The following is a 20,688-nucleotide window of genomic DNA, read 5'->3' on the forward strand; positions in this document are numbered from 1 at the left end:
TGGGCTGCCTTTCTGGGTGCCTGGTATCCTCCACCAGCATTATAGAAGTTGTTTTGTGGAAGTTGCTCAGCATTCAAATGATCTGATGAATTTGTGGGGAGAATGTGGTCTCCCTGTTTTATTCCTCTGCTGTCTTGGGACCGCCCCCTGTCCCCTCCCTCTTGAACCTCTTCCACCCTTTCCCACCCTCCTAAGTTGCTACAGAGCCTGGTTTGAGTTCCCTGGATCATGCAGCAAAATTCCCACTGGCTATCTGTTTTACATACGGTAGTGCATATGTGTCCATGCTTCTCTCCATCTCACCCTCTCCTTCCTCTCCCCCCACTCTTGCCCATAAGTGTGTTCTCTGTGTCCGCATCTCCATTGCTGGCCTGAAAACAGTTTCATCAATACCATCTTTCTAGATTCCACATATATGCATTAATAAATGATATTTGTTTTTCTCTTTCTGACTTACGTCACTCTGTATAACAGGCTGTAGGTTCATCCACCTCATTAGAACTGACTCAAATGCATTCCATTTTATGACTAAGTAGTATTCCATTGTATATATGTACCACAGCTTCTTTATCCATTCATTTGTCAACGGACATCTAGGTTTCTTCCATGTCTTAGCTATTGTAGACAGTGCTGCAATGACTATTGGAGTACATGTGTCTTTTTCAGTTTTGGTTTCCTCAGGGTATATGCCTAGAAGTGGTATTGCTGGGTTATAGGGTGGTTTTATTCCTAGTTTTTAAAGGAATCTCCATATGGTCTTCCATAGTGGCAGTATCAATTTACATTCCCTCCAGCAGTGCAAGAGGGTTTTTAAAAATGTTTTTTTCATTCATCAGCATATAAATCAGCAGTCATATCATCTTATATTCCACCAGCAATGTACAAGAATTCTGGTTGTTTCAGATTCTTCCAGAATGTGATAGTGTCAGGTTTTTTTTCTGCTTTTTTTTTTTCTATTCTGGTTAGTGTATAGAGATACCACATTGTTGTTTTAATTAGATAATATAAATAATATATCCAAATATCACTTAAATTTGTCCCTCTCCAAACGAGTAGTAATATCATTTGGGGTTAAATAATTTGGGGACCAGACTTTGATATCTTGTTGCTGAAAGTGTAAATTTGTTCAGGCTCTTTGAAGGGCAATTATCTATTCAATAGATCATCACTTGCTGTCTGTCTACTATGCCAGGCACTGCCCTAGGCAATGAGTATAATAGTGAATAAGACAAGTCCTGCCTTCATGAGAAAGACAAATTATAAAAAAAAGGAAATAAATACAAGATCTTATATACCATTATCAGGGCTAAGAAGAAAATAAATAGGGGGCCACAGAGTGAAGAACAGGAGTCAGCGTACCTAGATGGCAGGGTCATAGAAGGCTCTTCAGAGAGGTGATATCTAAGCAATCTGGATACGTATCTAAAGGTCAGACGTGCTTACCTCTTGGCCAAGAACTCCCCCTTTGAGGAATCCAGAGTACAGAAGTGCACACACGCAAATATACACATGAGAACGTGGACCAGTGCCGTCTCTCTTGCCCCATCCCCTGCACTGTAGCTCACAGCAGCCTGTGTGATCTTTGGGAAACTCAAATCTGATCATGTTCTCTGCCCAGCTTAAAACCCTTCGATTACTTGCACTTTGGACAAAGTCCATACTCCTTACCTTATAAATCCCACAATAATCTGACCATTCCCCGTTTACAGCATAACTCTATTTCATACCATCCTCGCCCTGCTCCTAATGATCCAGCTCCCTGGTCTATTTTCTGTTCTTCACGTGAGCTAAGCCTTTGCTCAGATCATTCCCTCTGTCTGAAAGCTCTTGCCTGGAGCCTTCCTGTGGTTGGCACATTCTCATCCTTGGGTCTCAGCTCAGGGCTTACTTCCTAAGAGTAGCTTCCTGACCACATAGATGGCTTGTGTTCTGTCAAGTTGGTTAAAGTGGGAACTGTTTCCCAGCATTGCTTTCCCTGTATGATTCCATTTAGAGTTAGCCATAAGAGGAACATGCGTGAAATTTGGAAGGGGGAAGTAAAGTAATGGCCATTGCTCTCTGAAGGTCGTTGTATCAGATGTGGTGATGGGCAGATGGATATAGAGGTACCCAGCAGATTCCAGCTGGTAGTCAATCTCCCTACCCTTACCTCACCGTGTCTGGCTCTTCTTTCTGACTCCTGGCCCTGCTAACAGCCTCAGGCTCACCCACAGCAAAGGCAGGGGCTCAAGGCAAGGATTCCACACCACATGGGCCCCAGGAAGCTGAGGATCATGAAAGCTGGTCAGCGCAGCTGGTGAAACAGGGAAATGAGATGAATTCAGAGGCTTCCTGCTGGTTGTGCTTCTTGGCCTCCGACATACTGGGCAAGGTGGCTGTGATGACTTCCATCTGGAGGAGGAAGAAGACTGGGCACCCACAAATTATCCAATTTGAACCACCTGAAGAACAATATATTAATAATTTTTACCTATTATTTTCAGTATGTATTTTTCTGAGATCTTTGGCTGTTTTTTCTCTTTTCAGAAAAGTTGGTAAAGTGTTCAATTGAGAGGATGCTTGCTAAAAGATTTTTAAAAATATAACTAATGATCAGTGCCCTGAAGTGATTTGTCACTAATGTGATTTAGGCCACTATGCATCTCCAAATGGAGAAGGCAGTGGCACCCCACTCCAGTACTCTTGCCTGGAAAATCCCATGGATAGAGGAGCCTGGTAGGCTGCAGTCCATGGGGTCGCTAAGAGTCGGACATGACTCAGCGACTTCACTTTCACTTTTCACTTTCATGCATTGGAGAAGAAAATGGCAACCCACTCCAGTATTCTTGCCTGGAGAATCCCAGGGACAGGGGAGCCTGGTGGGCTGCCGTCTATGGGGTCGCACAGAGTCGGACACGACTGAAGTGACTTAGCAGCAGCAGCAGCAGCAGCAGCATCTCCAAAATCACTCTAGGAGTGGATCGTGTTTTATTCTCACATGCTTTTGGCTTGTTCTCATAAATTAAAAAAAAAAAAAAAGAAGCAACTTTTGCATGAAACATCCAAAGAAGGATTTTTGACACATCACGTAGCCAGAATCTTACTATTCCTTTATTCTTTATTTGCTGTGTGTTGATTTAGCTCCTGTTCTGTGCCAGGCGCCATTACCCCTGCTCTGTGCCCCAACAGTGGGCATTAAGGACACAGCACGGAACGAGCAGACAGAATCCCCGTACTGTGGGAGTTTATAATCTATTCAGAGAGACAGACAGTAAGCAAACAAGTGAAACAAATGTATGATAAAATTGCAGGGACTATGTGCTGTGGAGGAACTAAGCAGGCTAGACAGTGACTTTGGGAAGAACAAGCCTTGCCATGATGTAGGACAAATGTGTTCTAGAAGGGATAGCAGTTGCAAAGGTCATGGGATGGAAACAAGCTTGACATGTTCAGGGAACAGCAGAAAGCCCAGTGAAGGAAGGAGCCTGCTAGGACATGAGGTTGGGCTTGGAGAGGTCAACACTGGAAGCAGTTTGGCTGGTTTTCTAGGGGTGTTGGAAAGATGGAGATTTTCAGCAGTAAAGTGATCTCATGTCCATTTTTGTAAGTTTTCTCTGGAAGTTGTGTAGAAAAATAGGTTACATTTGTGAATGGAAACCAACAAGATGAAGATTAGAGCCAATAGCCATTGCTACAGTTCTAAAATTTGTTAAAATAGCAGACTTTCCAATTTTTAAATGGCATCATAATGGGTACCACTTCTGTACTCTGCGGATTCTTCGGGTAGTAGTTGCATATTATATTTACATGTGTACACATGACAAAAATAAGCATTCAATACTCCTGGCCTGAGAAACCTCACAATGCACAGAAGAGAGGGAGCAGGAAGAGGCTGCTCCTGTGGGCAGGGAGCAGCCAGCCAGGCTGTACAATACAGGTCAGGCCTCTGACTGGCCACTAGAGGGCAACCTTGCTGCACTTTTGGGCTCTAGTCCGCTGTCTTCCTCTGCCAACTTTGGCTTCAACTCTGTCCCAAGTTGATGGGAAATGTAGTGTGAATTCTTCCCCTTTCATCTCTGGATGAGCTGGAACAGATCCACACATGGGCAGTTACAGGGATCTGGGAGAGGCTGCTCCCTTGCAGGTGCATAGGAACAGGTCTTCCAAGGCCACCTGTTACCTTCAAGATAGTAAATCACGCAGACTTTTCTTTGGTCCTCGTTTTGCTTGACTTTTCATCAGCATTTGATCTGCCCCCCCCCTTTATTTTTGCATATACTAAATTAAAATTTTATTGAATGAAAGACTCTCTCCAAAACTCATGATTGAATAGACTACAGCACATGCAGTTAAACTGAACAGAACAGCCATTTAACATGGACTGTCCCGCAAACTGGCACATCTCACTGTACAGAACTATTTCTATACCTGTTTTATAATCAAGTGTATGGTATTAGATTTGTAAATAACATATTTGAAGAAACTGGTAGATTAAAGCATACACTAAAAAATCTATTCCCTATATGCCATGCAAATCTATTTCAATTTATTTTTGCATTATAAATAAATCTAAATGCCAACATCAAAACTAATGGTCATCCCACAGAATCGGCTCTCAAACTCAGAATGCAAGTTTTGAATTTATATATATATTAAGCGAATAAAGTAGGGCAAAAAACAAGAAATAATCAGTCATTGCCAGATTCATATAGGCATACTTAATAGTCTAGGTTTAAGCATTTTTTAGGCACGTGTATCTATTCTATATAATAGGTTGCACCTGCTAATCCCAGACTAATAATCCCCTGCACCCCTGGCCCTTGGCAGCCACAAGTCTGTTCCCTGTGTCTGTGAGTCTGTTTCTAGTTCATGGATAAGTTCACCTGTGTCCTACTTTAGATTCCACACCTAAGTGATGTCGTACAGTGTTTGTCTTTCTGATTCCTTCCCTTATGTGACCATCTCTAAGTCCACTGTGTTGCCGCAGATGGCACCATTTCATTCTTTTTTATGGCTGTGTAGTATCCCATGGTATATATGTGCCACATCTTCTTTATCCCTGCATCTGTTGATGGACATATAGGTTGTTTCTGTGTCTTGGCTATTGTGAATAACGCTGCAATGAACGTAGGAGTGCATGTATCTTTTTGATAAAATTATATAATTTATGATCAATAATTACATGTCAGAAAATGAAAATCATTGATGTCAGCAGTCATAACACTACTATTCAGTGGAACCATAAGAGACTGCAATTATTCACTATCTTTTAACCTATAAAGTGAAAATTTTACATGGTTTAACTCCATCCATGTCGTGTTCTCCTAATCCAGTGCATTTGGTATAGGTTTCTGAGTAAGCTGGAGAAAGCTGTAGATACTAACAACAAACAAAATTGTCCAACTTCACACTGAATTAATTAAAGTTGAAAAATTATTTCCTTAAGAAAAGACATTTGAAAAAAAAGAAAAAGCATTGAACTGATTAGCAGATTTTAACTGTTCAAGTGTGCTATCATGGCTCTTATCAATACATTACAACAAGCAATTTTCTAGGTGAATGCAGCTAAATACTTCCATTTTTCTCGTTTAGTGCTTCTGGAGGAAAACAGCCAACAGGGCCAGTGGCGCAATGGATAGCACGCCTACTGCAGATCAGAAGGTTCCAGGTTACTCTCCTGGCTGACTTGAGGTTACCCCTCCCTGCTCTAGTGGGGAGGTAGGGTGGTGTGTTATTTACAACCCCCCTGAGACTCTCTTACTGGTAAAGCGTCTGCCTGCAATGTGGGAGACCTGGGTCCGATCCCTGGGTCAGGAAGATCCCCTGGTGAAGAAAGTGGCACCCCGCTCCAGTACTCTTGCCTGGAAAATCCCGTAGTCAGAGGAGCCTGGTAGTCCATGGGGTCTCAAAGAGTCGGACACAACTGAGCAACTTCACGTGATTCACATGGAAGAAAATGAAATCCCTCCTCTTCTGCCCCCTGTTGGCCACTTCATTTTCCTGCTTTGCCAGTTTTTAATAGAATCTCAGTGGTCTTATGAAGACATTGCTTTTCCAAAAGGAAAAATATTTGGTTCCTTGACTTAAAGGACTTGCTCCTTTTCAGGATGCCAGACCAACGGTGAATTGGTGGGAAAACTAGAGTTGGTGTAAAAGTGTATAAATTTCATACCTGTTGTGCAGTAAACCCAGGAGGAAACAGACCATCAGGAATCAGCTGTTCCTCTTTGGAGTTCAAATCAGTGTCTGGTGGGAGAGAGTGAGACAATTACTTAATGCAAGGCCACAAGCAAAAGAATAAAAAGAAGAGATGTGTGTTTGGAATGGATTCATTCAGAATGTAACCAGCAGTCCCTGAGCTTTCTCTGGAACACTGGTGTTGCCTTATGTCATAAGCTTGGGTTTTTTTCCCTCTTGATGGTAAGACCTTGTCTTCAACTTCCCTGCTATTCTTTGCACTGGATTGGGACACCAGCAAAGACTAGTTGGTTCCCAATAAGGGTGTCTTGGAATAATCTCTGTCCCCAGAAAATAGACGTGCCAGTGAGGCTGGCAAGAGCAAAAATAAAGCTGTTCTTCAGACAAGAGCAGGTCAACAAAATGAGGCTGTGTTTCTGACATGGAATAGTCTGGGGAATTGCTAAAATGTTTGGAAATAAAATACACTTTTTGTTTGGTGGCTCAGATGGTAAAGAATCTGCCTGCAGTGCAGGAGACCTGGGTTCAATCACTGGGGTAGGAAGATCCCCTGGAGAAGGAAATGGCACTCCAGTATTCTTGCCTGGAGAATTCCATGGACAGAGGAGCCTGGCGGGCTACAGTCCATAGGGTACCAAAGAGTGGACACACCTGAGTGACAGCACTTTTACTTTCTCTAGAGATGGTTCAGTATTTCCCAGTGGGGGTGCTGTTGGTGTGCTGGATGAAACAGTTCCATATTGTAGGGAACATGCTTGCGTGTGTGCTGCGTCCTAAGTGGCTTCAGTCATGTCCAACTCTTTGCAACCCTATTGTATATGGTCTGCCAGGCTCCTCTATCCATCGGATTCTCCAGGCAAGAATAATACAGTGAGTTGCCGTACCCTCCTCCAGGGGATCTTTCCAATCCAGGGACCAGTCCTGGGTCTCTTATGTCTCCTGCGTTGGTAGGCAGGTTCTTTACAACTGGCACCACCTGGGGAGTCCTGGATCCTAAGCACCAAACGTCAGTAATACTTTCCAGTTACTGTGAAAATAGAAAATGCTGTATCCCTTTCCCCATTTCCAAAATCACTCCTGGGACTAGTGCTGGCCTTAGTTAAGAACCATTAAGTCCTCTCATTTTTATCAGTTGAGGCCTAGAGAAGGGAAGGAACTTGCCTAAATTACAGACAAGACAAATAGAAAACAATCAGAGGAGATTTATTGAAAATCAGTTACCCAAAGCTCAGGCATTCTACCAGAACCTGTCTGGGGCTGGGGACAACAGAGAGAACACTATAAAAGCAAAAAGAAAGAGCTAATATTTATTGGGAACCTATTGCATTCTAGCACTCTCTAAGCCTTTTTACATTATCTCTGCAAGAACTCTGAGGAAACAGAGGTTAAGCGTGGAGGCATAATTTGAACTTGGGTTTTCCTGACTCCAAGATCATTATCTTTTCACAATTACCTTTCCAATGTATGTGTAACCATAAAAACTAGTGTTTTAAAAAATTAGCCAGAAATTGAAAAAAGGTAAAAGATAACCATGTGCTCTTTCAAAGTCATACAAGAGGACTACCTAATAAGCCCTCCTGGGGTCCTCTGGTTCTCTTGGCAGATGTGACTGTGCTTAATTTACTATTTACTGTTGTTTTCAGGCCAGCAGCAGCAACAGGCCAGACTCTATGAATTTACAGATTAATTAGTGTAAAATTGTTGCTGCTGCTGCTAAGTCGCTTCAGTCGTACCCGACTCTGTGCGACCCCATAGACAGCAGCCCACCAGGCTTCCCCGTCCCTGGGATTCTCCAGGCAAGAACACTGGAGTTGGTTGCCATTTCCTTCTCCAAAGCATGAGAGTGAAAAGTGAAAGTGAAGTCGCTTCAGTCGTGTCCAACTCTTGGTGACACTATGGACTGTAGCCCTCCAGACTCCTCTGTCCATGGGATTCCCCAGGCAGGAATACTGGAGTGGGTTGCAATTTCCTTCTCCAGGGGATCTTCCCAACCCAGGGACCGAAGCTAGGTCTCTTCTGTCTCCTGCATTGACAGACAGGTTCTTGACTGCCGGGAGCCGGTGAGGCATTCCACTCGTGACAAAGGTCATGAGGAAGGAGGCTCGACATACGCAGGATCGAGCCTCAGGAGTCCCCTGGATATTCTCGAGCATCTACCCCCAAAACCCCAGAATCTGCCTACTTTATTGCTTTGTGCTCTCACCTCTGACTTTACTGGGGGCTGTCCCCATCACCATCTCGCTGTCTCTGTCAAAGAGTTAACTTACAGCTCCAATTAATAAAGTTCCTGGGCAATTAGGAGTGTTTAAATCCAAACCCCTCAGATGGCTCTCTAACTCGCCTGAGAAGTTTACCCGGACTCCTACAGCTATGCATACAGTCTCCCAGCCTGGAGAGGCACAGGAAGCTTAAGATATTCAAATAGCTTAGAGCCTCTCAGAGAGTTAGAAACTGTCAGAATAAAACTAGTAAAAGATTTCATTGATGAACCAATGCTTGTTGCCAAGTTTTCACATCCCCTGAATTGTATCCTTGAATGTGTATTAATTAATACAGTTGGTATGTAGAAAAAATAAGTAGTGGCCTTGGTGTTAGTAACTTTAGACCCTTAAGGTAATAAATTTTTTCCTTTGTTGTAAACCCATTACACATCTGCCCTATAGGAATGCAATTTTATCTTCGGAAGATGGTGCCAAACCTTAAAATAATTACTCTTAGAGAAAATAAGTCTTTGTTGATAAGTCTTTGTCAAGAGTCATAAAATGTTAATAGGCCTTCTGGCCAGAAGATGATGTAAATCACCTAAACCATTTGTATACGATAAATTTGCAGGAAAGAAACCCTGGTTTTTGATAAGGATCAAAAACTGCTGACTTTGCATCCCCTATTATCCTCTGTGTGTAACTTAGGGTATAAAAGCCCCCGTTGAAAATAAAGCTACGGGCCTTGCTCACCAAAGCTTGGTCTCCCCATGTCATTCTTCCCCTCAATTTCCAGCTGAGTCTCCATCTGGAGCGCGGATATCCTCTGCGACCATTTATTTGCCTGGGCTTCTAAGACCCACTTGAGAAGGTGTCTAAGGTGGGGCACCTTCCGCTATTTGAGAGGGCGCCTGTGGCCTCCGTGGTCAGAGCTAACCTGGTGTCACGGGTTATATTGATTTTCCACGTAAACCAAGCTACTCAGCCTCTTTTCTCCACTGAATTTTCCTACTGAGCTATCCTCATTCTATTATTCTTTATATCTTTGGTGAATAAATAAATAAATAGTCGCCGATGCCGTCTCCCCTTCGAATACCCTGGATCAGCCGGGGCTGGACCTCGGCACTTGACCACTAGCACCACCTGTGCTATGGGAACATACAAAGGATGAGAAGAGTGAGCCCTGGGGAGTCAAAGGAAGTCTTGAATTCTTGGCTTTGGAGGAAGGATAATATTTGAAAAGGCAGAGAAGGGAGGGCTTTCTAGAGGGGAGTGCAGCATGAAGAAAAGAAGGAAAAAGTCAAGGGTTTTTGTAGAGGCTTCAATTAAAGATCAGGCACCTAGTTTGAAGAGAAACCAGAGGAGAAGGCAATGGCACCCCAGTCCAGTACTCTTGCCTGGAAAATCCCGTGGACGGAGGAGCCTGGTAGGCTGCAGTCCATGGGGTCGCTAAGAGTCGGGCACGACTGAGCGACTTCACTTTCACTTTTCACTTTCACGCATTGGAGAAGGAAATGGCAACCCACTCCAGTGTTCTTGCCTGGAGAATCCCAGGGACGGGGGAGCCTGGTGGGCTGCCGTCTACGGGGTTGCACAGAGTCGGACATGACTGAGCGACTCAGCAGCAGCAGCAACAGCAGCACCTAGCTTGGTCTTCTTCCTCAGGTCACGCTCCTGACCTCATAGGATCCAGAATGTGAAGATTAAAAAGGAATAGACCATCGTAGAAGCTCAGTAAGGGCAGGGATTTCAGCTATTTTTGTCAGCAGTGTACTCTCAGAGCTTGGACATATTAACAGTGACTGTTTGTTGAATGACTAAGTTGATCAAAAGAAAAGAATATGATTAGCTTCAATTAACTGACTACTTACTATGTGCCAGGCATTATGCCAGGCTCTTTTAAAATTTTTAAAAATGTTCTATTGGAGTACTGTTGATGTCATTACAGTTCATTTCAGGTGTACAACAAAGTGATTCAGTTATACATACACATATATCTATTCTTTTTCAGATTCTTTTCCCATATAGTTCATTACAGAATATTGAGTAGCATTCCCTGTGCTCTAGAATAGGTCCTTGTTGATTATCTGTTTTATATGTAGTGGTGTGTATATGTTAACCCCACTTCCTAATTTATCCCTCTTCCCCACTCTTCCCCTTTGGTAACCATAAATTTGTTTTCTAAGTCTGTGAGTCTGCTTCTGTTTTATAAATAAGTTCAGTTGTATCATTTTTTTAGATCCCACATGGAAATGATATCATATGATGTTTATCTTTCTCTTTCTGACTTGCTTCACTTGGTATGATAATCTCTAGGTCCATCTATGTCCCTACAAATGGCATCATTTTATTCTTTCTTATGGCTGAGTAATATTCCACTGTATACATGGACCACAGCTTTTTTCATCCATTCATCTGTAGATGGAAGTTTAGGTTGTTTCCATATCCTGGCAACTGTAAATAGTGATGCAGTGAACATTAGGATGCAGGTAGCTTTTCAGATTATGGTTTTGGTTTTCTCTGGATATATGCCCAGGAGTGGGATTAACGGATCATATGGTAGCTCTATTTTTTTCATTTTTTAAAGAACCTCCATACTGTTCTCTATAGTGCCTGTACCAATTTACATTACCACAAGAGTGTAGGCAGGCTCCATTTTCTCCACATCCTCTCCAGCATTTGTTATTTGTAGATTTTTGATGATAGCCATTCTGACTGGTGTGAGGTGATACTTCATTGTAGTTTCGATTTGCCTTTCTCTAGTAATTAGCAATGTTAATCTTTTCACGTGCCTGTTGGCTATCTGTATATCTTCTTTGGAAAAGATATGTGTTCTTCTGCCTATGTTCTTTATTAGGTTGCTCGATTTTTTTATATTGAGCTGCATGAGCTATTTGTATATTTGAGAGAGTAATCTCTTGTTGATCCCATGGTTTGCAAATATCTTCTCCCATTCTGTGGATTGTCTTTTCATTTTGCTTATAGTTTCCTTTGCTGTGCAAAAGATTTAATGCTTAATTAGGTCCCATTTGTTTATTTTTGTTTTTCTTTTCATTACTCTAGAAAGTGGATCAAAAAAGGTATTGATGCAATCTATGTCAAAGGGTGCTCTGCTTTTCCTCTAAGAGTTTTATAGTATCTAGTCTTACATCTAGGTCTTTAATCCATTTTGAGTTTATTTTTGTGTATAGTGTTAAAGAGTGTTCTTATTTCATTCTTTTACATGTAGCTGTCTACATGCCAAGCTCTTTACATAAATAATTTCTTCAGATCCTTACATTGATGATACCAAACAGATTTTCATGTTTTCAAATTAGGTCTGGCCTATGGCAAAATTGTTACATGAATGATTTTTATCTTCAGAACTCCTTGACCCTTTCCTGAAGGATTCATAATCCAAGATTTATGATTATTCTTCCCACTGCCCAAACTGTCTTCCTCCCATCCGAAGCCTGGTGGTGTCAGTATCAATGGAATAAACTGGTCCTGTGATATGTCTACAATGCGGGAGACCTGGGTTCCATCCCTGGGTCGGGAAGATCCACTGGAGAAGGAAACGGCAATCCACTCCAATACTATTGCCTGGAAACTTCCATGGACAGAGGAGCCTGGTAGGCTACAGTCCATGGGGTCGCAAAGAGTCGGACCCGACTGAGGGACTTCACTTTCCTATGATGCTTAAGAGAGTCCCAGATGGATGCTGGGTAACCTGGGCCCACACGCAGTAAGTACCTGCTGAATTTTGATAATCTGATAATGAAATCTTGATAATCTTGAATCTGGAGGCCACAATCACTGGTATCCTTGGTTTTCTTACCCTCAGGGAGCCCTCATGTTGTGCTAGAAATTTCAAACTGGAGGGAAGGAAAGGGTTTCTGCCTCCACCCCTGCCCCATGTGGGAAGAGAACTCTGGATCCCTTTTGCAGGGACTCTCTTTCTGGATATTAGGATGGTGTGTCAGACATACAGATACATTGCTCAGATTCCCTCTTCAAGAAAGGGCTCATTGTGCAGCTGTGAGGAGGGGGTTAACCCACAGCCTCCACTGTTACCTGGTTCCGATTGGCCTCAACTCGAGCTGAGATGGTGGTCTTCTCGGGTGGCCCCATCCAGTGGCTGTGCAAGACTGTGACACAAGGTCCCGTCCTTTTCTGCCTGACACAGGCCTCTTCTCACATGCTCAGAGCTCCCTGCTGGCTGACAGAGACTTTGTCAGATCATGTCATGGTCTGACAGCTCCCCTGCCCTAATCCCGTTTCCTTCTTTGTCCTTTCACAAGTGTTAATCCCAGTAAGCCTTTTACACTCCTAAATCTGTCTCAGGATCTGTTTTCTGGAGGGCCCAGATGACACAGATGGGATGCTGTTAGCCCCAAGAAACCTTTCACTGGATAACCAGGGAAGTCCCCTTAGGCACTATCTGCATGATACTACCTCCTACCATCACCCCTTTGCTGACCAACAATGGTCTGGACTTGGTCCCATTCAGGTGAGTTATTTTCATGCTTGTAGGATTAAATTCTTATTGAGTACAGGAAGCATTTCCCCACCTTCATTGAAACTTGTTTAAAGGAAGGATGGCATCTTGTACTTCTCTATTTATCTTCTGGAACCTAAGAATGGTGAGGTGTACACAGTGATTACACACTGCCTTAGTCATTGTGTGGAAAGGCAAGACTACAGGGGTTGAGTTCAGACAAAAAGGAAAAGGAATTTAAATGTACTGAATACCAGACACCATACTTTAAAGACTTTGTTAATATTTCATCCAACCCCATTTTAACCAACTCTGTGTTAATGCTTTGTGATAGCTACCATCATCTTTGGCAGAGACAGTTTCTTTGTTTCTGAGGCTTTCAAAATGAAGTGACTCACCAAATTCCATTGAGACACAGAGTCCCTACCACCCCATTCCTTGGTTAGACTCCATTTCTGCCACATGTAACTGGATTTTGGATTCTAAGCCAGATCCTTTTCATACTGTTCATGGAGTTCTCAAGGCAAGAATACTGAAGTGGTTTGCCATTCCCTTCTCCAGTGGACCACATTCTGTCAGCCCTCTCCACCATGACCCACCCGTCTTGGGTGGTTCTACTGGCATGGCTTAGTTTCATTGAGTTAGACAAGGCTGTGGTCCGTGTGATCAGATTGGCTAGTTTTCTGTGATTATGGTTTCAGTGTGTCTGCCCTCTGATGCCCTCTTGCAACACCTACCATCTTACTTGGGTTTCTCTTACCTTGGACGTGGGGTATCTTCAGTATTCTTGTTTTGAGAACCCCATGAACAGTATGAAAAGGCAAAATGATAGGATACTGAAAGAAGAACTCCCCAGGTCAGTAGGTGCCCAATATGCTACTGGAGATCAGTGGAGAAATAACTCCAAAAGAATGAAGGGATGGAGCCAAAGCAAAAACAATACCCAGTTGTGGATGTGACTGGTGATAGAAGCAAGGTCCGATGCTGTAAAGAGCAATATTGCATAGGAACCTGGAATGTCAGGTCCATGAATCAAGGCAAATTGGAAGTGGTCAAACAGGAGATGGCAAGAGTGAACGTCGACATTCTAGGAATCAGTGAACTCAAATGGACTGGAATGGGTGAATTTAACTCAGATGACCATTATACCTACTACTGCGGGCAGGAATCCCTTAGAAGAAATGCAGTGGCCATCACGGTCAACAAAACAGTCCAAAATGCAGTACTTGGATGCAATCTCAAAAACAACAGAATGATCTCTGTTCGTTTCCAAGGCAAACCATTCAATATCACAGTAATCCAAGCCTATGCCCCAACCAGTAACGCTGAAGAAGCTGAAGTTGAATGGTTCTATGAAGACCTACAAGACCTTTTAGAACTAACACCCCGAAAAGATGTCCTTTTTATTATAGGGGACTGGAATGCAAAAGTAGGAAGTCAAGAAACACCTGGGGTAACATGCGAATTTGGCCTTGGAATACGGAATGAAGCAGGGCAAAGACTAATAGAGTTTTGCCAAGAAAATGCACTGGTCATAGCAAACACCCTCTTCCAACAACACAAGAGAAGACTCTACACATGGACATCACCAGATGGTCAACACTGAAATCGGATTGATTATATTCTTTGCAGCCAAAGATGGAGAAGCTCTATACAGCCAGCAAAAACAAGACCAGGAGCTGACTGTGGCTCAGATCATGAACTCCTTATTGCCAAATTCAGACTTAAATTGAAGACAGTAGGGAAAACCACTAGACCATTCATGTATGACCTAAATCAAATCCCTTATGATTATACAGTGGAAGTGAGAAGTAGATTTAAGGGACTAGGTCTGATAGAGTGCCTGATGAACTATGGACAGAGGTTCGTGACATTGTACAGGAGACAGGGATCAAGACCATCCTCATGGAAAAGAAATGCAAGAAAGCAAAAATGGCTGTCTGAGGAGGCCTTACAAATAGCTGTGAGAAGAAGAGAAGTGAAAAGCAAAAGAGGAAAGGAAAGATAGAAGCATCTGAATGCAGAGTTCCAAAGAATAGCAAGAAGAGATAAGAAAGCCTTCCTCAGTGCAAAGAAATAGAGGCAAACAGCAGAATGGGAAAGACTAGAGATCTCTTCAAGAAAATTAGAGATACCAAGGGAACATTTCATGCAAAGATGGGCTCAATAAAGGACAGAAATGGTGTGGACCTAACAGAAGCAGAAGATATGAAGAAGAGGTGGCAGGAATACACAGAAGAACTGTACAAAAAAGATCTTCATGATCCAGATAATCACGATGGTGTGATCACTCACTGAGAGCCAAACATCCTGGAATATGAAGTCAAGTGGGCCTTAGGAAGCACCACTACGAACAAAGCTAGTGGAGGTGATGGAATTCCAGTTGAGCTATTTCAAATCCTGAAAGATGATGCTGTGAAAGTGCTGCACTCAATATGCCAGCAAATTTGGAAAACTCAGCAGTGGCCACAGGACTGGAAAAGGTCAGTTTTATTTGAATCCCAAAGAAAGGCAATGCCAAAGAACGCTGAAACTACCACACAATTGCACTCATCTCACACGCTAGTAAAGTAATGCTCAAAATTCTCCAAGCCAGGCTTCAGCAATATGTGAACCATGAACTTCCAGATGTTCAAGCTGGTTTTAGAAAAGGCAGTTGAACCAGAGATCAAATTGCCAACATCTGCTGGATCATCAAAAGAGCAAGAGAGTTCCAAAAAAACATCTATTTCTGCTTCATTGACTATGCCAAAGCCTTTGACTGTGTGGATCACAGCAAACTGTGGAAAATTCTGAATGAGATGGGAATACCAGACCACCTGACCTGCCTCTTGAGAAACCTATCTGCGGTTCAGGAAGCAACAGTTAGAACTGGAAATGGTTAGAACTGGACAACAGACTGGTTCCACATAGGAAAAGGAGTACGTCAAGGCTGTATATTGTCACCCTGCTTATTTAACTTCTATTCAGAGTACATCATGAGAAACGCTGGGCTGGAAGACGCACAAGCTGGAATCAAGATTGCCAGGAGAAATATCAGTAACCTCAGATATGCAGTTGACACCACCCTTATGGCAGAAAGTGAAGAGGAACTAAAAGCCTCTTGATGAAAGTGAAAGAGAAGAGTGAAAAAGTTGGCTTAAAGCTCAACATTCAGAAAACTAAGATCATGGCATCTGGTCCCATCACTTCATGGGAAATAGATGGGGAAACAGTGGAAACAGTGTCAGACTTTATTTTTGGGGGCTCCCAAATCACTGCAGATGGTGACTGCAGCCATGAAATGAAAAGAGGCTTATTCCTTGGAAGAAAAGTTATGACCAACCTAGATAGCACATTGAAAAGCAGAGATATTACTTTTCCAACAAAGGTCCATCTAGTCAAGGCTATGGTTTTTCCAGTGGTCATATATGGATGTGAGAGTTGGATTGTGAAGAAAGCTGAGCACCGAAGAATTGATGCTTTTGAACTGTGGTGTTGGAGAAGACTCTTGAGAGTCCCTTGGACTGTAAGGAGATCCAACCAGTCCATCCTTAAGCAAATCAGTCCTGAATATTCATTGGAAGGACTGATGTTGAAGATGAAACTCCAATACATTGGACACCTGTAGCAAAGAACTGACTCATTAGAAAAGAGCCTGAAGATGAGAAAGATTGAAAGCAGGAGGAGAAGGGGATGACAGAGGATGAGATGGTTGGATGGCATCACCGACTCAATGGATATGAGTTTGAGTAAACTCCGGGAGTTGATGATGGACAGAGAGGCCTGGCATGCTGCAGTCCACGGGGTCGCAAAGAGTCGGACACGACTGAGCAACTGAAGTGAACTGACACATTTTGAAACAAACAAAACAATGCTTCTGAAATGCTAATTTTTAAGAACAGCAGGTAGTATCCTGATTGGCCTGCCTCCAGGAGCAAACAGTTTCAACTCAAGTTCTGTCCTGGGACAAGAGAATCAAGTGACAAAGTCTTCTAAGCCAAGAATAGAGATTTAGTCATCATCATTGTCCCTGAAACTCCAAAATAACCTCAGGGTGTCCTGGTTTGATGTTTACTCTGGAAGTTAATTTGACATTTATCTAAATTTCCTCTATTCAGGTTGAAGTTGTTCATAATATTTGAAGGTGTGTGGTAACAGGACAACTTAAAATATCTCCTTAATCCACAATCCGATAATTTCAAGCCTATTTTATTGAAAGCCTTCTGAGGGGTTCCATTTGACAAACTTGTTTATTTAGAAGAAAATGCAGTACAAATAACTATAGTAAATAATAGTCAGGGGAAAGGCCATGATGTAGAAAAGGGAGTCAGCAGACATTTCCTAAAAGAGCCAGATAGTAAATATTTTAGACTTTATAGGCCAAGAGTCAAAATTGAAGATATTATGTATTATAGATATTAATATAATAGAGAAAATGAATTTCCACATTTTCTGAAACAATTAAAAATATAATATTGAGTACAGTTTTGAAAAACCACATATCTATTAATAAGAAGAATGAAATTCTGTTTTGGAATAATATTTTGCTTAAGTGGGCTTAAAAATGATTGTTTCTAATATTATACCAATTACAAATGTTCTTGCCTCATGGGTTATATAGAAACAGGCACTGAACTGAATTTGGCCAATGGGCCATAGTTTGCCAAACTTAGGTATAGAAAATATGATATCAATGGTTTAAGTATTTCTGGAGATTCTGGATAAAGAATGAGGAGTAAGAAAAGAGAGAGAGGTGTAAGGATTGAAAGAGATACATTGACATGCAGATAATATAATCATATATAAGTACCTGCTAAACCAACAGAATCCACAGTGTTAGGACTAATTTTATTATACCTAATGAAAATTTTCATCAAGGTTGCTAGAGAGATCAACTTATAAAAATCAGTAACATCTCTCTATACCAGCAAAAACTCATGATAATAACTAATGGTTGAAAAAACAAAACAGATAAACAAAAAAACTGTGAAATATTAATCAATAGATAGGAATTAACAACCAAGAATACACCAGATGATCACTGAGGAGGGAACTTTAAAACTCTAAGACGAGACTTGAAAGCTGATCTGAATAAATTTATAGATACCAGGCTTACCTGGTTTTGGCCCAGGGATCCCCATGTCAGACTTCTGACCTCCAAAGTTGTAAGAAAATAAACTTTTGCTGTTTGAAGCCACTAAATTTGTGGTTATTTGTTGCAGCAGAAACAGGAAACTAATATAGGACCCATTTCTCCTGTCCAGCTGCATGCCAAGAACACATGCATGCATGCTAAGTCTCTTTAGTCGTGTCCAACTCTGTGCGACCCCATGGACAGCAGCCCACCAGGCTCCTCTGTCCATGGGATTCTTTAGGCAGGAATACTGGAGTGGGTTGCTGTCTCCTTCTCTACAGAATAGAGCTTTCTAATTGTATCTTTGATACAGCAGCAGAGTCTCCTAACTGTGGTAGTTTTCCTAACATAAATGTTTAACTCTTGGAAGGAAGTGGCACATATGATCTACTGTGCAATCCTACCTCGTGCTACCTGCATTTGGAATATTATTCTGCGCTGCTCTTTGCAGTAGACTTGCTGCCCTTCCTTGAAGTGAAGTGAAGTGAAGTGAAGTGAAGTTGCTCAGTCTTATCTGACTCTTTGTGACCCCATGGATGGTAGCCTACCAGGTTCCTCCATCCATGGGATTTTCCAGACAAGAATACTGGAGTGGGTTGCCATTTCCTTCTCCAGGAGATCTTCCTGACCCAGGGATTGAACCTGGGTCATCTGCATTGTAGGCAGACGCTTTATCGTTTGAGCCACCAGGGAAGTGGCCCCTTCTTAAATCAACTCAATTTGTTACAGGACCTAGGAACAAGTTCATGCACACTGAGGTGGTAGAAGGGTGAAACAGAACAAATAAAAACACAGTTTGGGATTTAAACATCATGATGGAAAATCCTCAGTGGAACTTGGCTGTGTGGTTGACCCCCATCCCTGAGCAAAATGGACAAGGAAGCAGTGTAGCTCCTACTGACAGCTGACTCTGATTTGGGCTGGGACCTGGGGCCCTTTGCTGCAGTGCTTGCAGCTGGACAAATGCCTCCTCTAGTAACAGAATACAAAGAAACTGTATGAAACTGAAAACATATCTGCACACATGCACAGTCAGGGTAATTATAAACAGTAAGATACAAAAGGCTGCAAAAGCCTGCTGTTTCTGAAGTGCTAAGAGCAAAAGCAGGGCACACAGAGCCACCAAAGGGGTAAGCAAACCATCTCAGCCACCCTCTTACTCAAGCCCCGGACCCACCCCTGTTGTTATCCTGTGTAAGGAACCAGTTCACCCTCCCTCCAGGAGTGAACTAGGACACCTGTTTCTTGTTCTCACTCCCTCCTGCAGCACGAGTCCCCATAAAGCCTGGCCAGAATTCCTTGTGGGGCTTCTCATAAACTTCTATTGAATAAGAGTCCAAGGATCTAAACCAGTAACAGTTCCACCATAATTTTCATTTGATCCCTGATTTCAGTAGATGTTCTAGAAAAATAAAAACTAGTTCAGTGTTTTGAGACATCCCTGGTGGGACTCCATGCTCCGAATGCGGGGGGCCCAGGTTTGATCCCCAGTCAGGGAACTAGATCCACATGCTGCAACTGAGAGTTCATATGCCGCAACTAAGAACTGGCACATCTAAATGAAGAAATATTTCTTTAAAAACACACAACAACAAAACACACCTCAGTGTCTTTCTCACTGTGTGTCTTGTGGGTGAAATGATACACAACTGGTTTGGGTTCATTAGCAAGATGGTAGAACAGGAAGTGCCAGCCCACATAACCCCACAGATACTCCTATTTTAACAACCACTCATGGGCAAGAATACCTTTATGAGAGTTCAGAAGTGCAACAGAGAGGTTCCAGCATCCAAACTGAGCAAAATAACTGAAGAAAATAAGAACGGTTTCACTTTACCTGTGTCTCCTGTCTCCCATGATGGCGTAGCACTGGCATCTCTGGGAGCTTAACAGTAGCAGGCTCTGATTTATCGGTCTCAAGCCCCACTCCCAGACCCACTAAATCAGAGCCTGCTAATGTTTAACACGATCTGCAAGTGATTCGTATACACATAAGAAGCACTGTGTGATCATATTTATAGGAATCCGTAAATAATGTATTGCCTTGTTCTGTGTGTTATTTAAAAGTTATATAAATGGTGTCATACTGCACATATCATTCAGCAACTGGCTTTTTTCACCTTACAATTTGCTTTTGAGCTCTGCTGCTGCTGCTGCTGCTAAGTCACTTTAGTCGTGTCCAACTCTGTGCGACCCCATAGACGGCAGCCCACCAGGCTCCCCCGTCCCTGGGATTCTCCAGGCAAGAACACTAGAGTGGGTTGCCATTTCCTTCTCCAATGCATGAAAGTGAAAAGTGAAAGTGAAATCGCTCAGTCGTGTCCGACTCTTCGCAACCCCATGGACTGCAGCCTACCAGGCTCCTCCGTCCATGGGATTTTCCAGGCAAGAGTACCAGAGTGGGTTGCCATCGCCTTCTCCCTTTTGAGCTCTAACAATGCTAATATAGATCTAGTACATTCCCTTTTACATGTTGAAGAACATTCACATTTATGTTGCTGATAAGGAAACCTTTTATGAAGTTATAAAATTAATTTTAGTTTACTAACCCATAGTGAAATGAAGCACGACCCTATGGTCCTTGCCCCTACCCCATGTCCTCTGCCTACCTTTCATCTGTGGAAAGCTTTAGTCAAAGAATACGTTTGATCAGAGAAATGAGAACATGCAGAAACAAAGAACAGTCAAATGAGACCAAATAATAATAATGCAGTCAT

At 42.5% G+C, this 20,688-nt stretch overlaps 1 protein-coding gene across 3 annotated transcripts in view; it reads left to right on the forward strand.

Moving 5' to 3' along the window:
- The window catches only part of ZFP37 (ZFP37 zinc finger protein), a 70,640-nt gene that overhangs the window by 37,218 nt on the left and 12,734 nt on the right, over positions 1–20,688 (forward strand). The window contains exon 4 of one of the 3 annotated variants that reach the window (XM_070375088.1): positions 5,572–9,526. The exons of the other annotated variants lie outside the window; for them this stretch is intronic. Coding sequence (XP_070231189.1) covers positions 5,572–5,618 — 47 coding nt within the window. The 3' untranslated portion in view covers positions 5,619–9,526. Of the gene's footprint in view, positions 1–5,571; positions 9,527–20,688 lie in introns of those variants that run through there. 3 annotated transcript variants of the gene reach the window in all.

This window comes from Bos mutus, chromosome 8 (genome assembly GCF_027580195.1).
Source record: "Bos mutus isolate GX-2022 chromosome 8, NWIPB_WYAK_1.1, whole genome shotgun sequence".
Lineage (NCBI taxonomy): Eukaryota > Metazoa > Chordata > Mammalia > Artiodactyla > Bovidae > Bos > Bos mutus.